This window comes from Pleuronectes platessa, chromosome 22, assembly GCF_947347685.1.
Source record: "Pleuronectes platessa chromosome 22, fPlePla1.1, whole genome shotgun sequence".
In the NCBI taxonomy this organism is placed as follows: domain Eukaryota; kingdom Metazoa; phylum Chordata; class Actinopteri; order Pleuronectiformes; family Pleuronectidae; genus Pleuronectes; species Pleuronectes platessa.
In genome coordinates, this window is record NC_070647.1 from 5,243,586 (window position 1) to 5,262,171 (window position 18,586).

The 18,586-nt window shown below is 40.3% G+C and overlaps 1 protein-coding gene and 1 long non-coding RNA gene across 3 annotated transcripts; one reads left to right on the forward strand and one right to left on the reverse strand.

The window, feature by feature from the left end:
• Positions 1-451: 451 nt before the first annotated feature.
• Positions 452-3,266, forward strand: LOC128428732 (uncharacterized). Its single transcript, XR_008333825.1, has 5 exons — positions 452-581; positions 990-1,172; positions 1,792-2,070; positions 2,640-2,787; positions 3,018-3,266. It is a non-coding gene; the product is annotated as an uncharacterized LOC128428732 (long non-coding RNA).
• A 6,371-nt stretch (positions 3,267-9,637) lies between these two features.
• ccdc107 (coiled-coil domain containing 107) lies at positions 9,638-17,479 on the reverse strand. Of its 2 annotated transcripts, XM_053415254.1 has the most exons (7): positions 17,143-17,479; positions 15,892-16,103; positions 15,146-15,215; positions 14,923-15,013; positions 14,108-14,217; positions 12,434-12,520; positions 9,638-12,400 (listed from the first exon to the last, which is right to left on the reverse strand). In XM_053415254.1, the coding sequence occupies exons 1-7, from the start codon at positions 17,282-17,284 to the stop codon at positions 12,099-12,101; spliced, it is 1,014 nt and encodes a 337-aa protein (XP_053271229.1). In that variant the 5' UTR covers positions 17,285-17,479; the 3' UTR covers positions 9,638-12,098. The 2 variants fall into 2 exon arrangements, with proteins under 2 accessions (XP_053271229.1, XP_053271228.1); XM_053415253.1 differs by having other exon boundaries at positions 9,638-12,520.
• Positions 17,480-18,586: the final 1,107 nt, after the last annotated feature.

Genomic DNA, 18,586 nt, shown 5'->3' on the forward strand with positions numbered 1-18,586 from the left:
TGTTCAATGGCAACGTTGGTCCACTTGGACCGACGTTACCATCTCACAATCTGGCCTCTCAGATTGTGAGATGGTAACATTTAGTCCTCCCATTGTTTTGCATTGGCGTGTTCTCACGTCACGTGACTCTCAAGCTCCCGTCTGCGGAGAGGAAAAAATGGCGGAGATTCCTTGTTTTTTCAGATAAAAAAATAATTTTGTAACTTAGTTTGGGCATAAAAATACATTCTGACACCATTTCTAGCGAGAAATGTGCTCTTTGCTTCCACAGTCTTCAGCCAGTTCGTGCTTATGATAAATATTTTAATAGTTATCACGCATGTTTTTATCGTTGCTATGATGGTTGCCATGGGATCATGCGAGTCTGTTTATACCGAGGCCGGCCCGAGTGCGCGACCGGCCCGAGTCCGCGAGCCGAGCGGCCCGAGCGGCCCGAGCGCGCGAGCGGCCCGAGCGCGCGAGCGGACATGACGTGTGGCTGTCGTAAAAACCCTATTTGTAAACAACCAGCCCTTTAACTCGGGGCTGCGTCATAAACACGGCGCGCTTGGAAGACCACGATGTCATCTTCCTTCTGTCAGGTAAGTAGTTTATTGTTTTTAAAGATCGTTACGATCTAGGTTTACAGTCCGAGTGCGGAGAGAGTCCGTCAATCCACACTATGGACGCTGTTCATCAGCTAATACGCCATTGTTAGCCACATGCTTCAGCCCACGGTAGCCTGTGCTACCTGGGAGGTGAATACATGGTTGTTGAAAGCAGTTCAAGACGCTTAGCTCATCATTGAGGGACGCTACAATATAAATATAAACATGAATTTGATTTATGAATGCTTTAGATTAATAAGGAGTGTATTTGTCTACCATTACTCCACAATATCAGGTCAATTTGGTTTAATGTATAGTATGCACTATGACAATAATGTTTCCATGTTATGGAGTTGCGATTCATTTTATAAAACAATTGCTATGTTCTGTTTTTTAATCAAGGAGGATCCAAGTGAAGCTACAGGAGTTTCATTAACGTCAACAACTTGGACCAAACAGTTTGTTTTGCTTGATGAAGAGCAGGAAGGGCAGCCTGGAGAGAAAGAGAAGCCGGGTTGAGCCCACTACCATCATCCACGTACCACGAGGAAGATGAGGGAGAGAAATGATCCTACCATTAAAGAGGTACTTTTAAGTTACATACCAGAAAAAACATTTTATATAATTGGCCAAATATACATTTTTATTAAATCCCCAAAGTACACTTGCTGAAATACAAGTTAATATCACACTGAAAGAATTTTGATCAATCATGCTTCCCTGCTGTGATTGTTTAACTAGGAAAACAACTTTTTCCACAGGAAGGCAAGTAAATTTAAGGAATACATGTGCAAAGTTTTCCTCTGTTATGTATAATGATGACCCCCATCAAACATAATGTTAGCAATATTTACACCTTTTAATTTATACTGTTTATTTCTGTCTACATGTGTGAATTTGCCTTCATTAGTTTCAGAAAAGAGCGATGATGTATCGGTCAGTGGGCGGCAGCACGAGACTCCGCAAACTAGTCTGTAAGCAAAGCAGACGAAGGCATCGAGGTTGCGGCCTGCCATCATTGTTATTTTGCTTAAGGGACTGAATATGTTTCATGTAGAAATATTAGCATTTCCCTTATATCTACCAAAACTGCTTGTTTCACAGACTGCAGTTTTGTTTTGATCCGATGTGGTGTGCAAATACAACCGTATCTGCAATGGGTTGTGGGGCATTAACATTTGTAACTCTAATTTTGTTTTGACAGACTGTGAAAAGAACGTTGAGAACATCACCACTCTACAGGAAGACACAGTCCAGTAATGGGTGTCAGAAGTTCAGTAGTGAACGACAGGTACTGTGGAAAAATATGTGTCATTGTTGTACAATGTCCTTTGACTCTGTTTAAACAAGGTTAACACAAAAAGGTTTGATTGTAAACTGATATCGGTATGAATTCATGTTATTCTCCTCGTCAAAAGAAACAAACAATCCAAATTACCTGCAGAAAGCCCTTGATGGACGCTTCAGCTGCATCGTCAGACTGGTGAGACAGCAAGATGCCAACTTTAATGCCAATTTATTTGTGTAACATTCTGTGACCAAATGTATAGATAACTTTTTGTAGATTGTAAAAATAGATAACCCATTTATTACAAAAAAACTACACTAGAATTATCGCACTGCGTTGTATGACTCCGCTAACCAGAGCAGTGTCCGTCTACATATTTCTACATATTTTCTCTCATATAAATGACACTGTATCTCTTGACAACTGAAACCATAAGATGAGGTCAGTGTGGCCTTGACCTTTTTACTTTAAGACAAATACAAAGTTAGACAATCCGAAAACATGCAGTTATGCCTCCGGCGACTCGCTATTGCAGAGGCATTAAAACCGTAGTGTAGTAGATTGGATTTTATTGGTGTTACATTGGACATCTTGTATGGGTACACCAAAAAATATATTTGGTTTCACATTCTAGATGGCAATAAGCAGAGTCATCAACTCAGGAAAAATATTTCTGTAGAAAAGAAAGCCTTGTATGTGTGTATGTATACATACACACAAACGCACAATTGAGACGTTTTTTGTCTTTTATCATATATTCTCAGGAAGGACTGATGCATTTACTGAGAGGGGACGTGAGGGCCTACTCTGCGTGCTCAGAGTTCAAGCCCAGCAGGCTGCAGCGGGCCTGACATATTCTGGAACAGCAGCACAGTCTTTGGATGACTCCTCTGAAGATGAAAACATGGCGAGGTACTTCTCCACTGATGAAGAACTGTGAGGGCTGTGATTAGCTACACTCTCTTGCTACAAGGCTACTCATGCTACTCCCTGGCAGCCTTAGGAAGGCATTAGCTTGCTGTGTGGTAGCTGTTAGCTTCAGCATTTTTAGTTTTTAGTGGCCTGTCTGACGTTTATGTTAAAAAAAAATCAGAGGGAACCATCTTCATAATTTAACACTATGGTTTGTTTGTGTCCTTCAGTTCTTCTCAAGAGAAGCAGTACAGGTGTGCCTCAGCTCCACGGTCCCTCCTGCAACCTCCGCTCCTGATGCTAACCTCATGTCTCCATCACACCAAGCAGCAGAACTGGATTGACAGACCTTTCTCCAGAGCTGCCCCCTCCCTCTGAAACCCCCCTCTCCAAAACACTATTTGTGTAGTTTTTAAAGTATTTTTTGCATGAGAATTGTTGATCATAACATTTCCAGCAGATGCCTTAATATAATGTTTGTGCACAATAAATGACATTGATCATAACATAATGGTATTTCCTTGCACTTCTACACCATGATATTGTCAGATAAGATGCTGATTACATTAAAGCAGTGAATGCTCTGCTTTAAGCAACATAAACACACAATGATTCAATGGATCTGAAGTAGAATGGGCACATTACATTCTGTAGAGAATGCCTCAGTTATGGAAGTCAGAAAATAACTTTCTTTATCTGAGGTTCCAGTCATTTATAGTCACAGCAAAGCACACAGGTCTGGTTGTCTAAGTGGCGCCCATATCATATTGTTTAAGATGTGTAACATCAAGTTTGTGTTTCAGTGCAAAATTAGTCATTAGTCAAGAGTTCACCTTCTTCTTTACACTAAAATTAGGTGACCCAGATGTTTCACAATGCAATCTGATAAGGTCTTATGAGAAACATTCTTAACATTAAAGAAATCAACACAGAGGATAGCAATATCTGTTTGACTTTAATCCGTAGCTGATAATCAGCGGCCTGACTTATTCAAACACATTAATACTACAATGAATAAGGCAGGGGTTTTCCATCAGAAATCATTTCTGGGACATTAATTTAAAAGATCTCCAGTATAAGCAAATGTATTCTAAAATTGGTTTATATCCAAGTGTGAGGCTGTCCTGGCACATGGAAATAAGATATATATATATTGTTTGTATTAGCTTTCCCTCAGTTTAGTACTTGCACTTCTTGAAAAGCTCTATATAAATAAGATGTATTAATGTTTATACATTGCCCTCTAGTATATGTTTTCCTAAAAGTCACTGTAGATACAGAAATAACAGTATGGTTCAGGTGACAGTAAGTGGAAGCTGAAGGTAATTTCCATGTGCTCAAGAGAAACATAACGTGACGATATAGTTGATTTCTGATAGAAGGCCCTGCCTCATTCATTGTAGTATTAATGTGTTTGAATAAGTCAGGCTGCCGATTACCAGCTACTGATTAAAGTCAAACAGATATTGCTATCCTCTGTGTTGATTTCTTTAATGTTAAGAATGTTTCTCATAAGACCTTATCAGATTGCATTGTGAAACATCTGGGTCACCTAATTTTAGTGTAAACAAGATGGTGAACTCTTGACTAATGACTAATTTTGCACTGAAACACAAACTTGATGTTACACATCTTAAACAATATGATATGGGCGCCACTTAGACAACCAGACCTGTGTGCTTTGCTGTGACTATAAATGGCTGGAACCTCAGATAAAGAAAAGTTATTTTCTGACTTCCATAACTGAGGCATTCTCTACAGAATGTAATGTGCCCATTCTACTTCAGATCCATTGAATCATTGTGTGTTTATGTTGCTTAAAGCAGAGCATTCACTGCTTTAATGTAATCAGCATCTTATCTGACAATATCATGGTGTAGAAGTGCAAGGAAATACCATTATGTTATGATCAATGTCATTTATTGTGCACAAACATTATATTAAGGCATCTGCTGGAAATGTTATGATCAACAATTCTCATGCAAAAAATACTTTAAAAACTACACAAATAGTGTTTTGGAGAGGGGGGTTTCAGAGGGAGGGGGCAGCTCTGGAGAAAGGTCTGTCAATCCAGGTCTGCTGCTTGGTGTGATGGAGACATGAGGTTAGCATCAGGAGCGGAGGCTGCAGGAGGGACCGTGGAGCTGAGGCACACCTGTACTGCTTCTCTTGAGAAGAACTGAAGGACACAAACAAACCATAGTGTTAAATTATGAAGATGGTTCCCTCTGATTTTTTTTTAACATAAACGTCAGACAGGCCACTAAAAACTAAAAATGCTGAAGCTAACAGCTACCACACAGCAAGCTAATGCCTTCCTAAGGCTGCCAGGGAGTAGCATGAGTAGCATTGTAGCAAGAGAGTGTAGCTAATCACAGCCCTCACAGTTCTTCATCAGTGGAGAAGTACCTCGCCATGTTTTCATCTTCAGAGGAGTCATCCAAAGACTGTGCTGCTGTTCCAGAATATGTCAGGCCCGCTGCAGCCTGCTGGGCTTGAACTCTGAGCACGCAGAGTAGGCCCTCACGTCCCCTCTCAGTAAATGCATCAGTACTGCCTGAGAATATATGATAAAAGACAAAAACGTCTCAATTGTGCGTTTGTGTGTATGTATACATACACACATACAAGGCTTTCTTTTCTACAGAAATATTTTTCCTGAGTTGATGACTCTGCTTATTGCCATCTAGAATGTGAAACCAAATATATTTTTTGGTGTACCCATACAAGATGTCCAATGTAACACCAATAAAATCCAATCTACTACACTACGGTTTTAATGCCTCTGCAATAGCGAGTCGCCGGAGGCATAACTGCATGTTTTCGGATTGTCTAACTTTGTATTTGTCTTAAAGTAAAAAGGTCAAGGCCACACTGACCTCATCTTATGGTTTCAGTTGTCAAGAGATACAGTGTCATTTATATGAGAGAAAATATGTAGAAATATGTAGACGGACACTGCTCTGGTTAGCGGAGTCATACAACGCAGTGCGATAATTCTAGTGTAGTTTTTTTGTAATAAATGGGTTATCTATTTTTACAATCTACAAAAAGTTATCTATACATTTGGTCACAGAATGTTACACAAATAAATTGGCATTAAAGTTGGCATCTTGCTGTCTCACCAGTCTGACGATGCAGCTGAAGCGTCCATCAAGGGCTTTCTGCAGGTAATTTGGATTGTTTGTTTCTTTTGACGAGGAGAATAACATGAATTCATACCGATATCAGTTTACAATCAAACCTTTTTGTGTTGACCTTGTTTAAACAGAGTCAAAGGACATTGTACAACAATGACACATATTTTTCCACAGTACCTGTCGTTCACTACTGAACTTCTGACACCCATTACTGGACTGTGTCTTCCTGTAGAGTGGTGATGTTCTCAACGTTCTTTTCACAGTCTGTCAAAACAAAATTAGAGTTACAAATGTTAATGCCCCACAACCCATTGCAGATACGGTTGTATTTGCACACCACATCGGATCAAAACAAAACTGCAGTCTGTGAAACAAGCAGTTTTGGTAGATATAAGGGAAATGCTAATATTTCTACATGAAACATATTCAGTCCCTTAAGCAAAATAACAATGATGGCAGGCCGCAACCTCGATGCCTTCGTCTGCTTTGCTTACAGACTAGTTTGCGGAGTCTCGTGCTGCCGCCCACTGACCGATACATCATCGCTCTTTTCTGAAACTAATGAAGGCAAATTCACACATGTAGACAGAAATAAACAGTATAAATTAAAAGGTGTAAATATTGCTAACATTATGTTTGATGGGGGTCATCATTATACATAACAGAGGAAAACTTTGCACATGTATTCCTTAAATTTACTTGCCTTCCTGTGGAAAAAGTTGTTTTCCTAGTTAAACAATCACAGCAGGGAAGCATGATTGATCAAAATTCTTTCAGTGTGATATTAACTTGTATTTCAGCAAGTGTACTTTGGGGATTTAATAAAAATGTATATTTGGCCAATTATATAAAATGGTGTTTCTGGTATGTAACTTAAAAGTACCTCTTTAATGGTAGGATCATTTCTCTCCCTCATCTTCCTTGTGGTACATGGATGATGTTAGTGGGCTCAACCCGGCTTCTCTTTCTCTCCAGGCTGCCCTTCCTGCTCTTCATCAAGCAAAACAAACTGTTTGGTCCAAGTTGTTGACGTTAATGAAACTCCTGTAGCTTCACTTGGATCCTCCTTGATTAAAAAACAGAACATAGCAATTGTTTTATAAAATGAATCGCAACTCCATAACATGGAAACATTATTGTCATAGTGCATACTATACATTAAACCAAATTGACCTGATATTGTGGAGTAATGGTAGACAAATACACTCCTTATTAATCTAAAGCATTCATAAATCAAATTCATGTTTATATTTATATTGTAGCGTCCCTCAATGATGAGCTAAGCGTCTTGAACTGCTTTCAACAACCATGTATTCACCTCCCAGGTAGCACAGGCTACCGTGGGCTGAAGCATGTGGCTAACAATGGCGTATTAGCTGATGAACAGCGTCCATAGTGTGGATTGACGGACTCTCTCCGCACTCGGACTGTAAACCTAGATCGTAACGATCTTTAAAAACAATAAACTACTTACCTGACAGAAGGAAGATGACATCGTGGTCTTCCAAGCGCGCCGTGTTTATGACGCAGCCCCGAGTTAAAGGGCTGGTTGTTTACAAATAGGGTTTTTACGACAGCCACACGTCATGTCCGCTCGCGCACTCGGTCCGCTCGCGCACTCGGGCCGCTCGGCTCGCGCCGCTCGGGCCGGTCGCGCACTCGGGCCGGCCTCGGTATAAACAGACTCGCATGATCCTTCTCATTAGAGATGTAATCTAGCCTCAAATATTACTATTATATAACATGAATAACATTCACGATCACTGAAGGACACCACGCAGGGACTGTGATTTAAACACCAAGCTGCGCCCGTGGTGCCATGGCAACCATCATAGCAACGATAAAAACATGCGTGATAACTATTAAAATATTTATCATAAGCACGAACTGGCTGAAGACTGTGGAAGCAAAGACCACATTTCTCGCTAGAAATGGTGTCAGAATGTATTTTTATGCCCAAACTAAGTTACAAAATTATATTTTTATCTGAAAAAACAAGGAATCTCCGCCATTTTTTCCTCTCCGCAGACGGGAGCTTGAGAGTCACGTGACGTGAGAACACGCCAATGCAAAACAATGGGAGGACTAAATGTTACCATCTCACAATCTGAGAGGCCAGATTGTGAGATGGTAACGTCGGTCCAAGTGGACCAACGTTGCCATTGAACATTTTCTGATGAGACTGGGTTGCATGTTGGGGTTGTCCTTCGGGATGTCTACCCTCATCAAATGCTGCTAGAGACTTTGATTATTGATGATGTTTTCCTGCACGTGGCATCTATTGCACTTCTGTCCGTCCTGGGAGAGGGATCCCTCACATGTGGCTCTCTCTGAGGTTTCTACATATTTTTACCCTGTTAAAAGGGTTTTTAGTAGTTTTTCCTTACTCTTGCTGAGGGTTAAGGACAGAGGATGCCACACCCTGTTAAAGCCCTATGAGATGAATTGTAATTTGTGAATATGGGCTATACAAATAAAATTTGATTGATTGATTGATTGAATTAGAACACAAACCTATTGAGTTTTGTTGAAGCATGACGAGCGTGCAATGATATTTTAAGGCTCAACAATTCCATGTTTGACACAGACAGGTGTTGGTGCAGGAATGAGACCTTTTCTCTAGATTGTCCCTAACTGTTCTGTCCACAAACTCTCCTGTGATCAGATTGTTTCCCTCACACCCTTTTTCACAGCAGACATTATGCAGAGGGAATAAACCTAAAGTAGGCTCCGGAGCGTTTCAAAGAGGAAGTCATTGTTAAATTTATCATACACATGTATTATTCACGATATAGAAAGGGGGAGATAAAACAGATCGTTTCATCCTTTTAATCTGTCTAATATTTATACGTCTGTGACACGGTATGTGATGGGTGAACGTAGAATGTGACAGTGGCAGACGGAAGGCACAAATTATTGGGAAAGTGGATTAAAGTGGTAATAGCAGGTTAGATGTCTCTATAAATAGAATATCTGATCATTTTATTGTCCTTTATATTATTCTTTTTTTCCTGTATTCGACCAGGTGGGTCCCATTGAGATACAATATATCATGTGCCAAATTGAATGCCTCGAAACCAAATATCCTGCCTATTGCAGTGTAACATTTTCGAAAACTGACATGACACAAACAAATTGGGAATGTTGTCTGCATTGCATTTAACACGACAGGATTATAGGTTTGTATCAGATTTCCAGCGTCCATGGTGAATTTGACAGTTTCAAGAAGAACACTGCACAGAAAGCTGCTTCTCAACACTTTAGCCTGGGTCAGTTCTTTGGTTTGAAGCCTCATAAACACACACTGTGAATAGAAGAAAACTTACCTTGTATCTTTCCTCTAATAGCATTGTGTTTTTTTTTTTATTTTCTACTAAGACAAGCTGGGGATCTTTTTTACATAACTACCACACTCCCTTGTGAGTCCGTTAATGTAAGCTGTGCATGTAACCAGGGGAGATGTATCCGTCTGTTTGTTTGTTTGTTAGTCAGCAGGATCACACAAAAACTACTACACAAATTTACCCCAAACTTGGTGGAAGGATGTGATATGGGTCAGGGAAGAAACCATTACAGTTTGGTATGGCTCTAGGATCAGGGAGCAGATCCAGGAACATAATGAGAAAATGCGTTTTCAAGAGTTAGGTTTAATTCCTCGTGAATTATTATTGCTATAATTGGATCTTGATAAAAATATAAAGCATATTCAGTCAGTGTGTTACATCTTGTTTTATTTTCTACTAAGACAAGCTGTCAACTCCGACAGGAAATGTACAATATTCAACACAGAAAGGTGACTTTGGTTAAGGGTAAAGAAACAGAAATGTACGAAATAATTTAAGGCAAAGATTTGTGGTACAATGTGGGGATCATTTCCATACCTAAGGGTGTCGGAAGTGAAAAGGGAGGCAAACATACTGTGTGTGGTTGGGTGGGTGGGTGTACAGGTTAATAAATATTTCATCCAGAATAAGGCAAGGATTTGCAGGTTGTATCATATTACACAATAAATTATTTTTTATAGGGACGTGTCCTTTTGGGCAAAAATGATAATTATGATTATTTTATCGTGATTTCTACCATATCTCAGCACGTTTACTACACCAGCATTCAGGACCTAAAACAGTTAGACCCACCCTGATAGTACGTTGATTTTAATAACCTCAGAGCCTCATCAAGATAAACTCTCATGGATTTTAAAACACAATTTCAAAGGAGTAATTGAAACATAAGGCATAAGTGACAATTGATTGCTTTTCCTTAGTGCATTTAAGTACCATTAAAGCAGTAGAAACGTTGAATTCATGTCAGTTGGCTGATCAGGTGATTGTCATATTCCTTTGGGATGAGTAAATGAAAATATCATGCAGTAACATTATGCAGGGCGAAACAGTGATGGGAAATAAAACATGCATAGATATGATTGGATGGCACAGGCCCGAGTTCACACGTCTAAAACAAACATTGTAATATTCTACAGGCTCATCACATCCGGCAGCATTACCGTTACTTCCTTTGTGATGATAAAAAATGTAGTATATCCAAAATAAAAAAAGGATATTTACATTTTCATGTAAAGACTTTTATGCATTTTCTCATACAAACGTGACTGACACTTGGATTGTTAGTCCAATAGCAACCTGGGGGTGGCAGCACAGGATGAAGGAGGATTAAGATGCAACTATAAAAGAATAGAACTGTCCCAGTGTGACATGAATGAAATGCAGCAATGTTGGTAGATGCCTGCATGGAGAAAGGAACAGTAAAGGCAAACTAGCAACAACACAACAACACAACATGGGCCACCACCCCTTTTAGCATGGAGCACAGATTGGCATTTTCTGACAGGTAAAAACCTGAACCAATGACTTAATAATTCTGATTAAAAAAGTGATCATTAGTATTATAAAATGACAGGAGACTGTAGGACAGTGTGGGCTCTATTTTCAAGTCAGAACAAAGAGTGAAACAACAAGCAGTAGTAAAAGTAGCTATGTTGGCATTTTCCCCTTCGTTGAACACCCTGTGGTCTCTTCTGGATAAGTGCCTGGGTCGAGCTAACATGGTACAGTCCCATGCTGATAATGAGGCATCACAAGGCAAAGTGTAGGTTTTTCTGAGGGATACACATAAACTGGCATTTCTAGATTAGGCAGTAGCTTTGATATCTTAGAGCAGATGTTTCCAAAGTCTCAAAGTCTCGGTGGGCAACTGCATCCCCAAACAGTGGAGCCCATCTGAGCCTCATTACTGTGAAAAGATGGATACAGCAGCATGAGGACGGCACGGCTCTGCAGCAGGTGATTAAAACCACGCAGAACATCATCATCTACTGAGCATCAGAGATCTCAGTGACACAAGGCACCTGTGCAGAGCCCAAAGGAAACTGAAAAGCACCACAAACACCTGCCACAGCCTCGTCTCCCTGCTGAGAAACCGATAGACGTATATCTGCTGCCATACCACAAAACTTTAGAGCATCGTTTATGTAGATGACTGGATCTTTGATGCATTTTTTTTATTTTAGGACTACATCTCGAATTTTGCTACACAATCTTCTGTTAAAACTGCTGGACGGATTATCACAAAACTCTGTGTAGGAAGTGGTAAGTCAGGGAAGACAAAAGATTTTCCAAAAGAATAAATTATTGCTATTGATTTTTTTTAAAACAGCTCGTTTAAGAGACTTTTATTTAAAAGTGTGAGATATTTGGTGCAGCTTGATTGAATTCATGGCAAGCATTGGGCCTTGGCAGGGGTAAAGCCCAGCTGACTGTTATTCTAGTTTTACATTGAAGTCAAACTGGCATCTGACAATTGGCCGTCTCTGTACTATGTGCCCATGGATGCATAACCAACTACCACTGGGTTACTTTGATACTGTAGAAAACCATGATATTGTAGCACACTGCTGGCATACGAGCAAAAATAGCGCATGCACTTGCATATACCCTGTTTTGCGGTGTGTACAAGATGTATAGTTCGTGCTTGTCTTTGTGCCTATAACAGGAAAATAAAGCCCCATGTCTTTCGATATGAGGTTAATGCTTCTTATTAATAATGTATATGTCAGTGATGAATAGGTAGACAGCGTTTTGGAAGGGAAGCCTTTCAGATAATAAATATTCATAATAACCTATTACATTTCTATACATTGCAGAATTCGTGCAGTCATTCAGGCCTGTTGCGTCGCCTGAGGCCGGATGCAGGCGACACCTCCCCAGTGTTTGGCTCATAAGAGTCCTCTAAAGAAGGCATGAGCTCACGGTCCTCCAGTCCTTCTTCCTCCTCTTCTTCTTCTTCTTCCTCCTCTTCTTCTTCTTCATCATCATCCTCCTCCTCCTCTTCTTCTTCCTCCAACATATCTCCTTCTTTTTCTGCTTCCCCATCAGATTCCTCTGGTACAAGCTCCTTCATCTCTTCACCTTCTGTTGCAGCTTCATCTTCTGCGCCGGAATTCTTCGGAGAGTCTTTTTCCGAGGTCCCTGCTCCTCCAGAGGTCTCACTGCCCCCCAAAGAAGCAGCGGCTGCAGAGAAGTCCTTTACCCCAAGGGACTCGATGAGGTGATCCAGGTTACGCTCACAGGAGGCCTCTGAAAGAGAAACAAACAAGTGATATTAAAGCTGTGTCTCAATTCAGATAATTGAGCTGTGTCTCCTTCAGGGGTTGCATTTGAAGACCGAATGTGTCACAGCGATGCAGCTACTAGACTGTCCCATTTCAAAGGCTCTACAAATACGGCCGACAAACGTATTGCCTTCAACGAGTGGATCCTCTTCCGGCCAGAGTAGCCCAGGATTCATTGTGATTTGATTACAAACCGTTTTTCAAAGAGGGGATGATAAGATATTCAATGCTCAAGTATCAGGTTTCTATTAAGACTTTCTCATCATGTTCAACTCCTGCTCTGTTGCTAGGCGACAGCAGTAGGGGCGGGACAAGCTGGTGACACTGATCACAGAAACAATCAGACACTCAGCGCAAAAAGTAAATGTGATGGATTATTTTCTAAAAGTCTGTATTTAGGGGCCGAAAACTTTGAGGATGATTGGAATAACCTGAATCCCAACGGTTCACAAAATAAATTCTGTGTAATGTACATTTCCACATCACTGATTCCATGAGCAACAGTAACAAGTCAAATTGTTTTCATTCACAGAATCTTTCTGATTCAGTTTTCCAGCTCTGTTAACATCAATAAACTTCCTGCAGCTGTTTAGAGCTAAAGACGACAAGAGGACATTCATTTCCCCTGTGATTATGCAATATTGTAATTCTTAATTATCGATGATGTTTAATATTTTGTTGCTTTTATCATTTCTAGTTATTCAAATTTGTATGTATAGATGTATTGTCTTTTTGTTGTTTTAAGCCTGTTCAGTTCCACATTGTCTTCATGATAAGGTGATAAAGGCGACAGAAGCACAGAAAGTCTTGGCCTTAGAAGGATGTATCCGAGTGTGTGCGCAGGGTTTTGAGAGTATTACAAAATCTTTAAGTGGAATCAATGAGTCCTGCTCTGAAACTTAAAGACCATGATCTTAAATAAAGATAGGGACATAACCCCATACTTAAATGTTCTCTTATGAGACATTTATCCTGCCGCTACCTGAAGGTTTTATGAGCCGTTCTCTACCAATCTGATTAAAACACAAAAGATCACGTTACCAAACCACAGGCTTCATGTAAATCGAGTCCTGCTGTAGCGAAGATATGAAAAACTTCACACCCTCATGCACCAGGTGGTTTCACAGAGTAAAAGTGGATGCAAAACACTTTTCTGCAGTTATGGATCAGTGTAGCCGCGCAAGTTGCATTTCAAAATGTGGTTTTACAGGACAAGAAATACACTGATGACACACACACAGTTTGCAGGGAGGGGCTGTGTTATAAAGCTGGGTTATCTGTATTTCAATATATAAGCTGCAGTTTGTTGTTTTGAATCATCATTGTACAAATCGGTTGCTATAGGACTACGCTCTGTACATGTCAATAGGAATATGGATGGAATATTCTATTAGCAACTTATTTATACATCATAAACATATACTCAAAAATGTCTGAATGACGTCAATAGTCAGAATATTGATGACCGTGTAAACATATACAGTGTGAACAGCTGTTCTTATCTGGATTAGGCTGCAGTGTGAACACAGTCAGAGACAGCTGAGGAGCCCACCGTTTATGTTGAGCGGTGGACACTCCATTCCTCTCTTCTTCATCAGGTAGCGGATGGTCTGTAGCTGAGACATGATCTCGTTTTTCTGCTCCTGGGCCACTGTCTTCACGCTGCACAGAGACGAGAGAAGTGAAAACGACCTTGTAGCAAGAACATGGCCTTAAACTGGAGGAGAAAGATATTGTGATGACAGGACTCAGTGAAGTGTCACGTTATTAATGACATCAGGGCCAGTGGTGAAAAACATCTGTGTTGCATACAGGAATAATCATTTTGAGACTAGATAATGTTTTTTGGAGGATGAAGTTTGTTGAGCAGGATGGTGTCATACAGATGAGTGTTTGACATTTAGCCTACCTTCACCTAGGTGAATAGGTTGGACAAAATAATAGAAACACCTGGATACCATCGTCGGTGTACTTCATTTACATGTGGCAGCGGTTTTGTGTTGGGAGTTTGTTATTTTGATTTTGACACTAATATTTAAATTTAACTCAGAATGTAAATAGGTTCCAAATATTATAATATAATGGAGGACGTTGTCAAACATTAAAAAAAATAGGCCTTTTATAAATAATTGCCAGGTGATCAGAGGGTTGTCGACATTTACATTAAAAGGGACCAAAGTTTAACGATCCATGTTTCCCTACTCATGCCAGTGAATTCACTGTTTATATATTACAGGTCTGCTAAATGAGAAAAGATGCAGCACAGTAAATAAGGATCATATATCATGGATATGTACACAGAGTAAAAAGATGAGGTGTGGTTCGTACACCTGCGGGCCGAAGCATGTCACACTGCTGGGCACTCACCAGTTAGTGAGCGGGTCCAGCTGGGTGAGGATGGAGTTGAGCATCTGCTCAGTCTGCCCGAGTCTTTGTTCCAGCTCGTTCAACTGGTTCTCTGGACAATCAGAACGCAAACAAGAGCAGAAAATGTCTTCATCTAAATATCGCGTGGTAACCAAATATGTATGCCCACGGAAAAAACAAACTCCGATATGCAAACAGAAATCAGAGTACACGTGTCACACACCTGCTTCCACAGATTTTTTGGCCCCTTTTGCAAATTTGTCTTTTTGTGCCTGGTCGTCCGCCGACTTGATCTGAGGAGGGAAAGAAGGATTGATTGATTCTCATTTTGCAACTATTGATTGTCAAAGATCCTTTCAAAAACCTGCCTATTTGAAATGGGCTGTTTGTTTGGTCTGTGGTGATGCTGGTGGCAGTTTCCTTTCTAAAACTGACAGAGTCACCTGCAGTAATTGGGTCGTGGCGAGTGAAGACCTGATTCTGGACTCAGACCTCAGAAGCCTGGAGCTGCACAAAGAGCTGTTTGTTCAAAGATCAGTGGAGCTAAGCTCAGCGTGCAGAACCCTGAACTGGACAATCAATTGTCAGTGCTCTTGTTGATAACAAGCGGTAGTTGCGATCTACATTAATGAGTCACAGCCGCCTCTGCTACAGAGCATCAGCCGACCTGTTAATTCAAAGTTTATTAATATTAAACATATCAAAATCAGAATCTACTACTGTGTTCTGAATGTGTGAGAGGCAAACTCCGGAGAAAGTCCAGGCCCCATTGTGTGGACATTCTCTGTCTGAAAACAGCTTTGGTTTTGCAAGCGTAATATACTAGGTAGTGATTTGATTTTATATTTTAAATCAAATGTTTAAGTTTGTCACGTTTGAGCTGTGTATGAGTTAATATTTTAAGAATTTTATTATCTCCCGGACATCTCTCTGGAGGTAGAAGAGATTCAACCCGTCTGTTTCTCTCACCTTCAGAAACTTGTAGGCTGCAAACACTCCGACTCCGATGGCGTACAGAGGCATCAGTGTGAACACGTAGCCCTTGTTGTTGTTGTTGGACTTGAACTTGTCAGCTTTCAGCTCCTGCTCCATCAGCTTCTTCATCTGCTGCATGTTCTCAGCGGTCTGAGGAGCGCCGGGGCCATTCATGGGCTGACCTCGGACTCCGCCTGGACCCGGACCTGCAGCCGGAAAAGTAGTAAAAATGTGGAGTTTCATTCATTCGAGGGACCATGTCTCGGAGAAGTCAGAATTAGCTTCCGAACTAGGATTTGCTCGACAGAATTAAAAGACAAAGCTCCCAAGAATTTTTCATATCACATAACACTGGTTAGAGACATCGTTTTCCTCATATATCTGGAGTCGGGTTGATTTCCAGTTTAAAACCTTACAGTGCTTTTTTTTTGTTGTTCATTTGTTTTTAATGCAAACCAACCTAACATATATTTAATTTTGGTTCAGGGAATTAAAAAAGCTAGTGATCAATCTGCTACCAATACATATTGACATCTTATCTTCTAATTTATTTTGAAAATAATACAAATGTATAAAGCATTTCTTAAAAACAGAGTTTACAAAGTGCTTTCACACCAAAGCAAGAAAAGAGAGAAATAAGATGCATCAGGATGCAATGTAACAAGGCGAGGGACAACCACATTTAGGTGGTCGTGACCAAGGTGGTGTTGAAATTCAATAAATAGATATGGAACTATGTCAGATCAATCCAAATGAACACATAAAAGCAGTAATATGACAACAAAAATTGTAAAATAAAAGCTGAAAGTAAACAATAAAAAAAAGTAAAAGCACTACATAACATAAAGAAGTAAGTCTGACTCACTGACTCTGTAGCCTTTGTCCTATTCCTCACATTTCCTATGAAACTGGAGCATTTGTTAACCTGCATCTATTCTCCAAATTCATGAAACATTAATATTTCTGCCATATCATCAATTTGTCAGAACAACACGTGAAGCCCCTGGTTTAGAAAACTAGATCCGCCACTGAATTTGGAAGCTGAATTGTTAAAGGGACACATGTGAGTATTTACTATGAGGCTTGTGATTTAAAGTGAATTGTATCTTTGATGCTTGCTCCTGTGTTGGACTCGGATGAACCCAACAGCACAAACATACAACTAAATCCACAAACTGCAGATACACTCCTCTAGTGGGACTTTTGTTGAGGACCATATCGCTGTGGGATCTCTCTCCTACTCACCTTTCCTGGAGTAGCGGGAGTCGAACCTCGTGTCCTTGGCCGCGGTCCCGCCGCCGACGCTGAACATCCTCGGCAGGACGACGAAGGTGAAGAGCACGGCGGTGAAAGCCAGGGCGACTTGTTGTGATGTGGACACCACCATCCTGCACACGACACCGAACAGCGCTCACTGCGGCCGGCTACACGAGGGGGAGACGGTGAGGGTGGAGCAGGAAGTGGCGGGGTGTAGTTAGGAGGAGAAACAGTGAGCACAAGGCGCCATTAGAGGTGTCAAATGGTCAAAACACGCTGTTGTACCCAGAACAGCTGAGCCCCACTCCGCTCAGCTGCCACCAGAACAACACTTCCGGAGGGAAGACTTTTCACAATAAAAGACTTCACGAAATCACGCCGTTGTTTTAGATGTTCATTAATATCACATTTTGGCATCGGTGTTTTTTTATATTTCAAAACTATGATGATTCACACAAGAAGTGGGGGGACAAAGGGGCCAATGTCATAATAATAATAATGATGCTAACTTTATTTATATAGTACTTATCTAAACACTTTTACAAAGTACTTCCAAAATACAATACATACTATAAGCAAAGCTTGCTGTCTCTGTTCAAACTCATTCTGTACTTCTAAAAAGCCTGGAAATGTTTTCAACATATGTTTATATTTATTGTTAAGTGACACGCTTTTAAAGTGGGTCCTCTGTATATATATACATATATGAGTGGCCAGGAAACAGCGTGGCCAGGAAGCAGGAGATATATATATATATATATATATATACATATATGAGTGGCCAGGAAACAGGAGATATATATATATATGTACATATAAAGTCTAATCTAAATCTTTATAAATATAAAGTCCCATTGTAGGGTAAAGAAAATAACAATTCATATAATTTAGATGAAACACAAAAATCCCAAAGATTATCCTATATTGAATTTCTGCCAATAGATCCCTTTCACCTAACTCGTACACAATGAACCTTTAAAGACTATTGACAGGACAGAGGCACCTCAAGGGCCAATCAGATTTTAGCTTGGGCCAGTTTTGCCCAGTAGCTGCAAACAGAAAGATGAAAATGAGGGGCGTAACCAGTGATGCTTTCCAGTAGGCAGATAAACAAACATGCATTTTGCTGGAGTGAGATGAACCCATGAGGTTTTACCGGAAATAGTGGGTTCTGTTAATGTCCTCTAATGTTTGTGTGGTTTTGCTCACACTCCTTTCAATACTGCTGTAATATGAGTACCCTAAAATCTTCACTTAATGAACTCTATAGAAGATAACTGCTTCTATAGATCTGCGTGAAGTGTAATTTACTAGAGTTTTTCAGGAGGAATTGAGAAAAAGAGGCACCCAGTTTATGTGTAAGTAATGGAGGTGTTTATACAGTAATAGTGTGTGATGGTCTTAATACCTTACCACAAGGCTGGCATCTGTG

Bases quoted from the DNA above. Each gene is read 5' to 3' on its own strand.
- ccdc107 (XM_053415253.1), bottom strand. From the start codon at position 17,284: ATGGTGGTGTCCACATCACAACAAGTCGCCCTGGCTTTCACCGCCGTG. The intron at 16,104-17,142 runs GTGAGTAGGAGA...TTCCGGCTGCAG, and splicing joins CTCCCGCTACTCCAGGAAAG to GTCCGGGTCCAGGCGGAGTC. The intron at 15,216-15,891 runs GTGAGAGAAACA...TTCCCTCCTCAG, and splicing joins CAGCCTACAAGTTTCTGAAG to ATCAAGTCGGCGGACGACCA.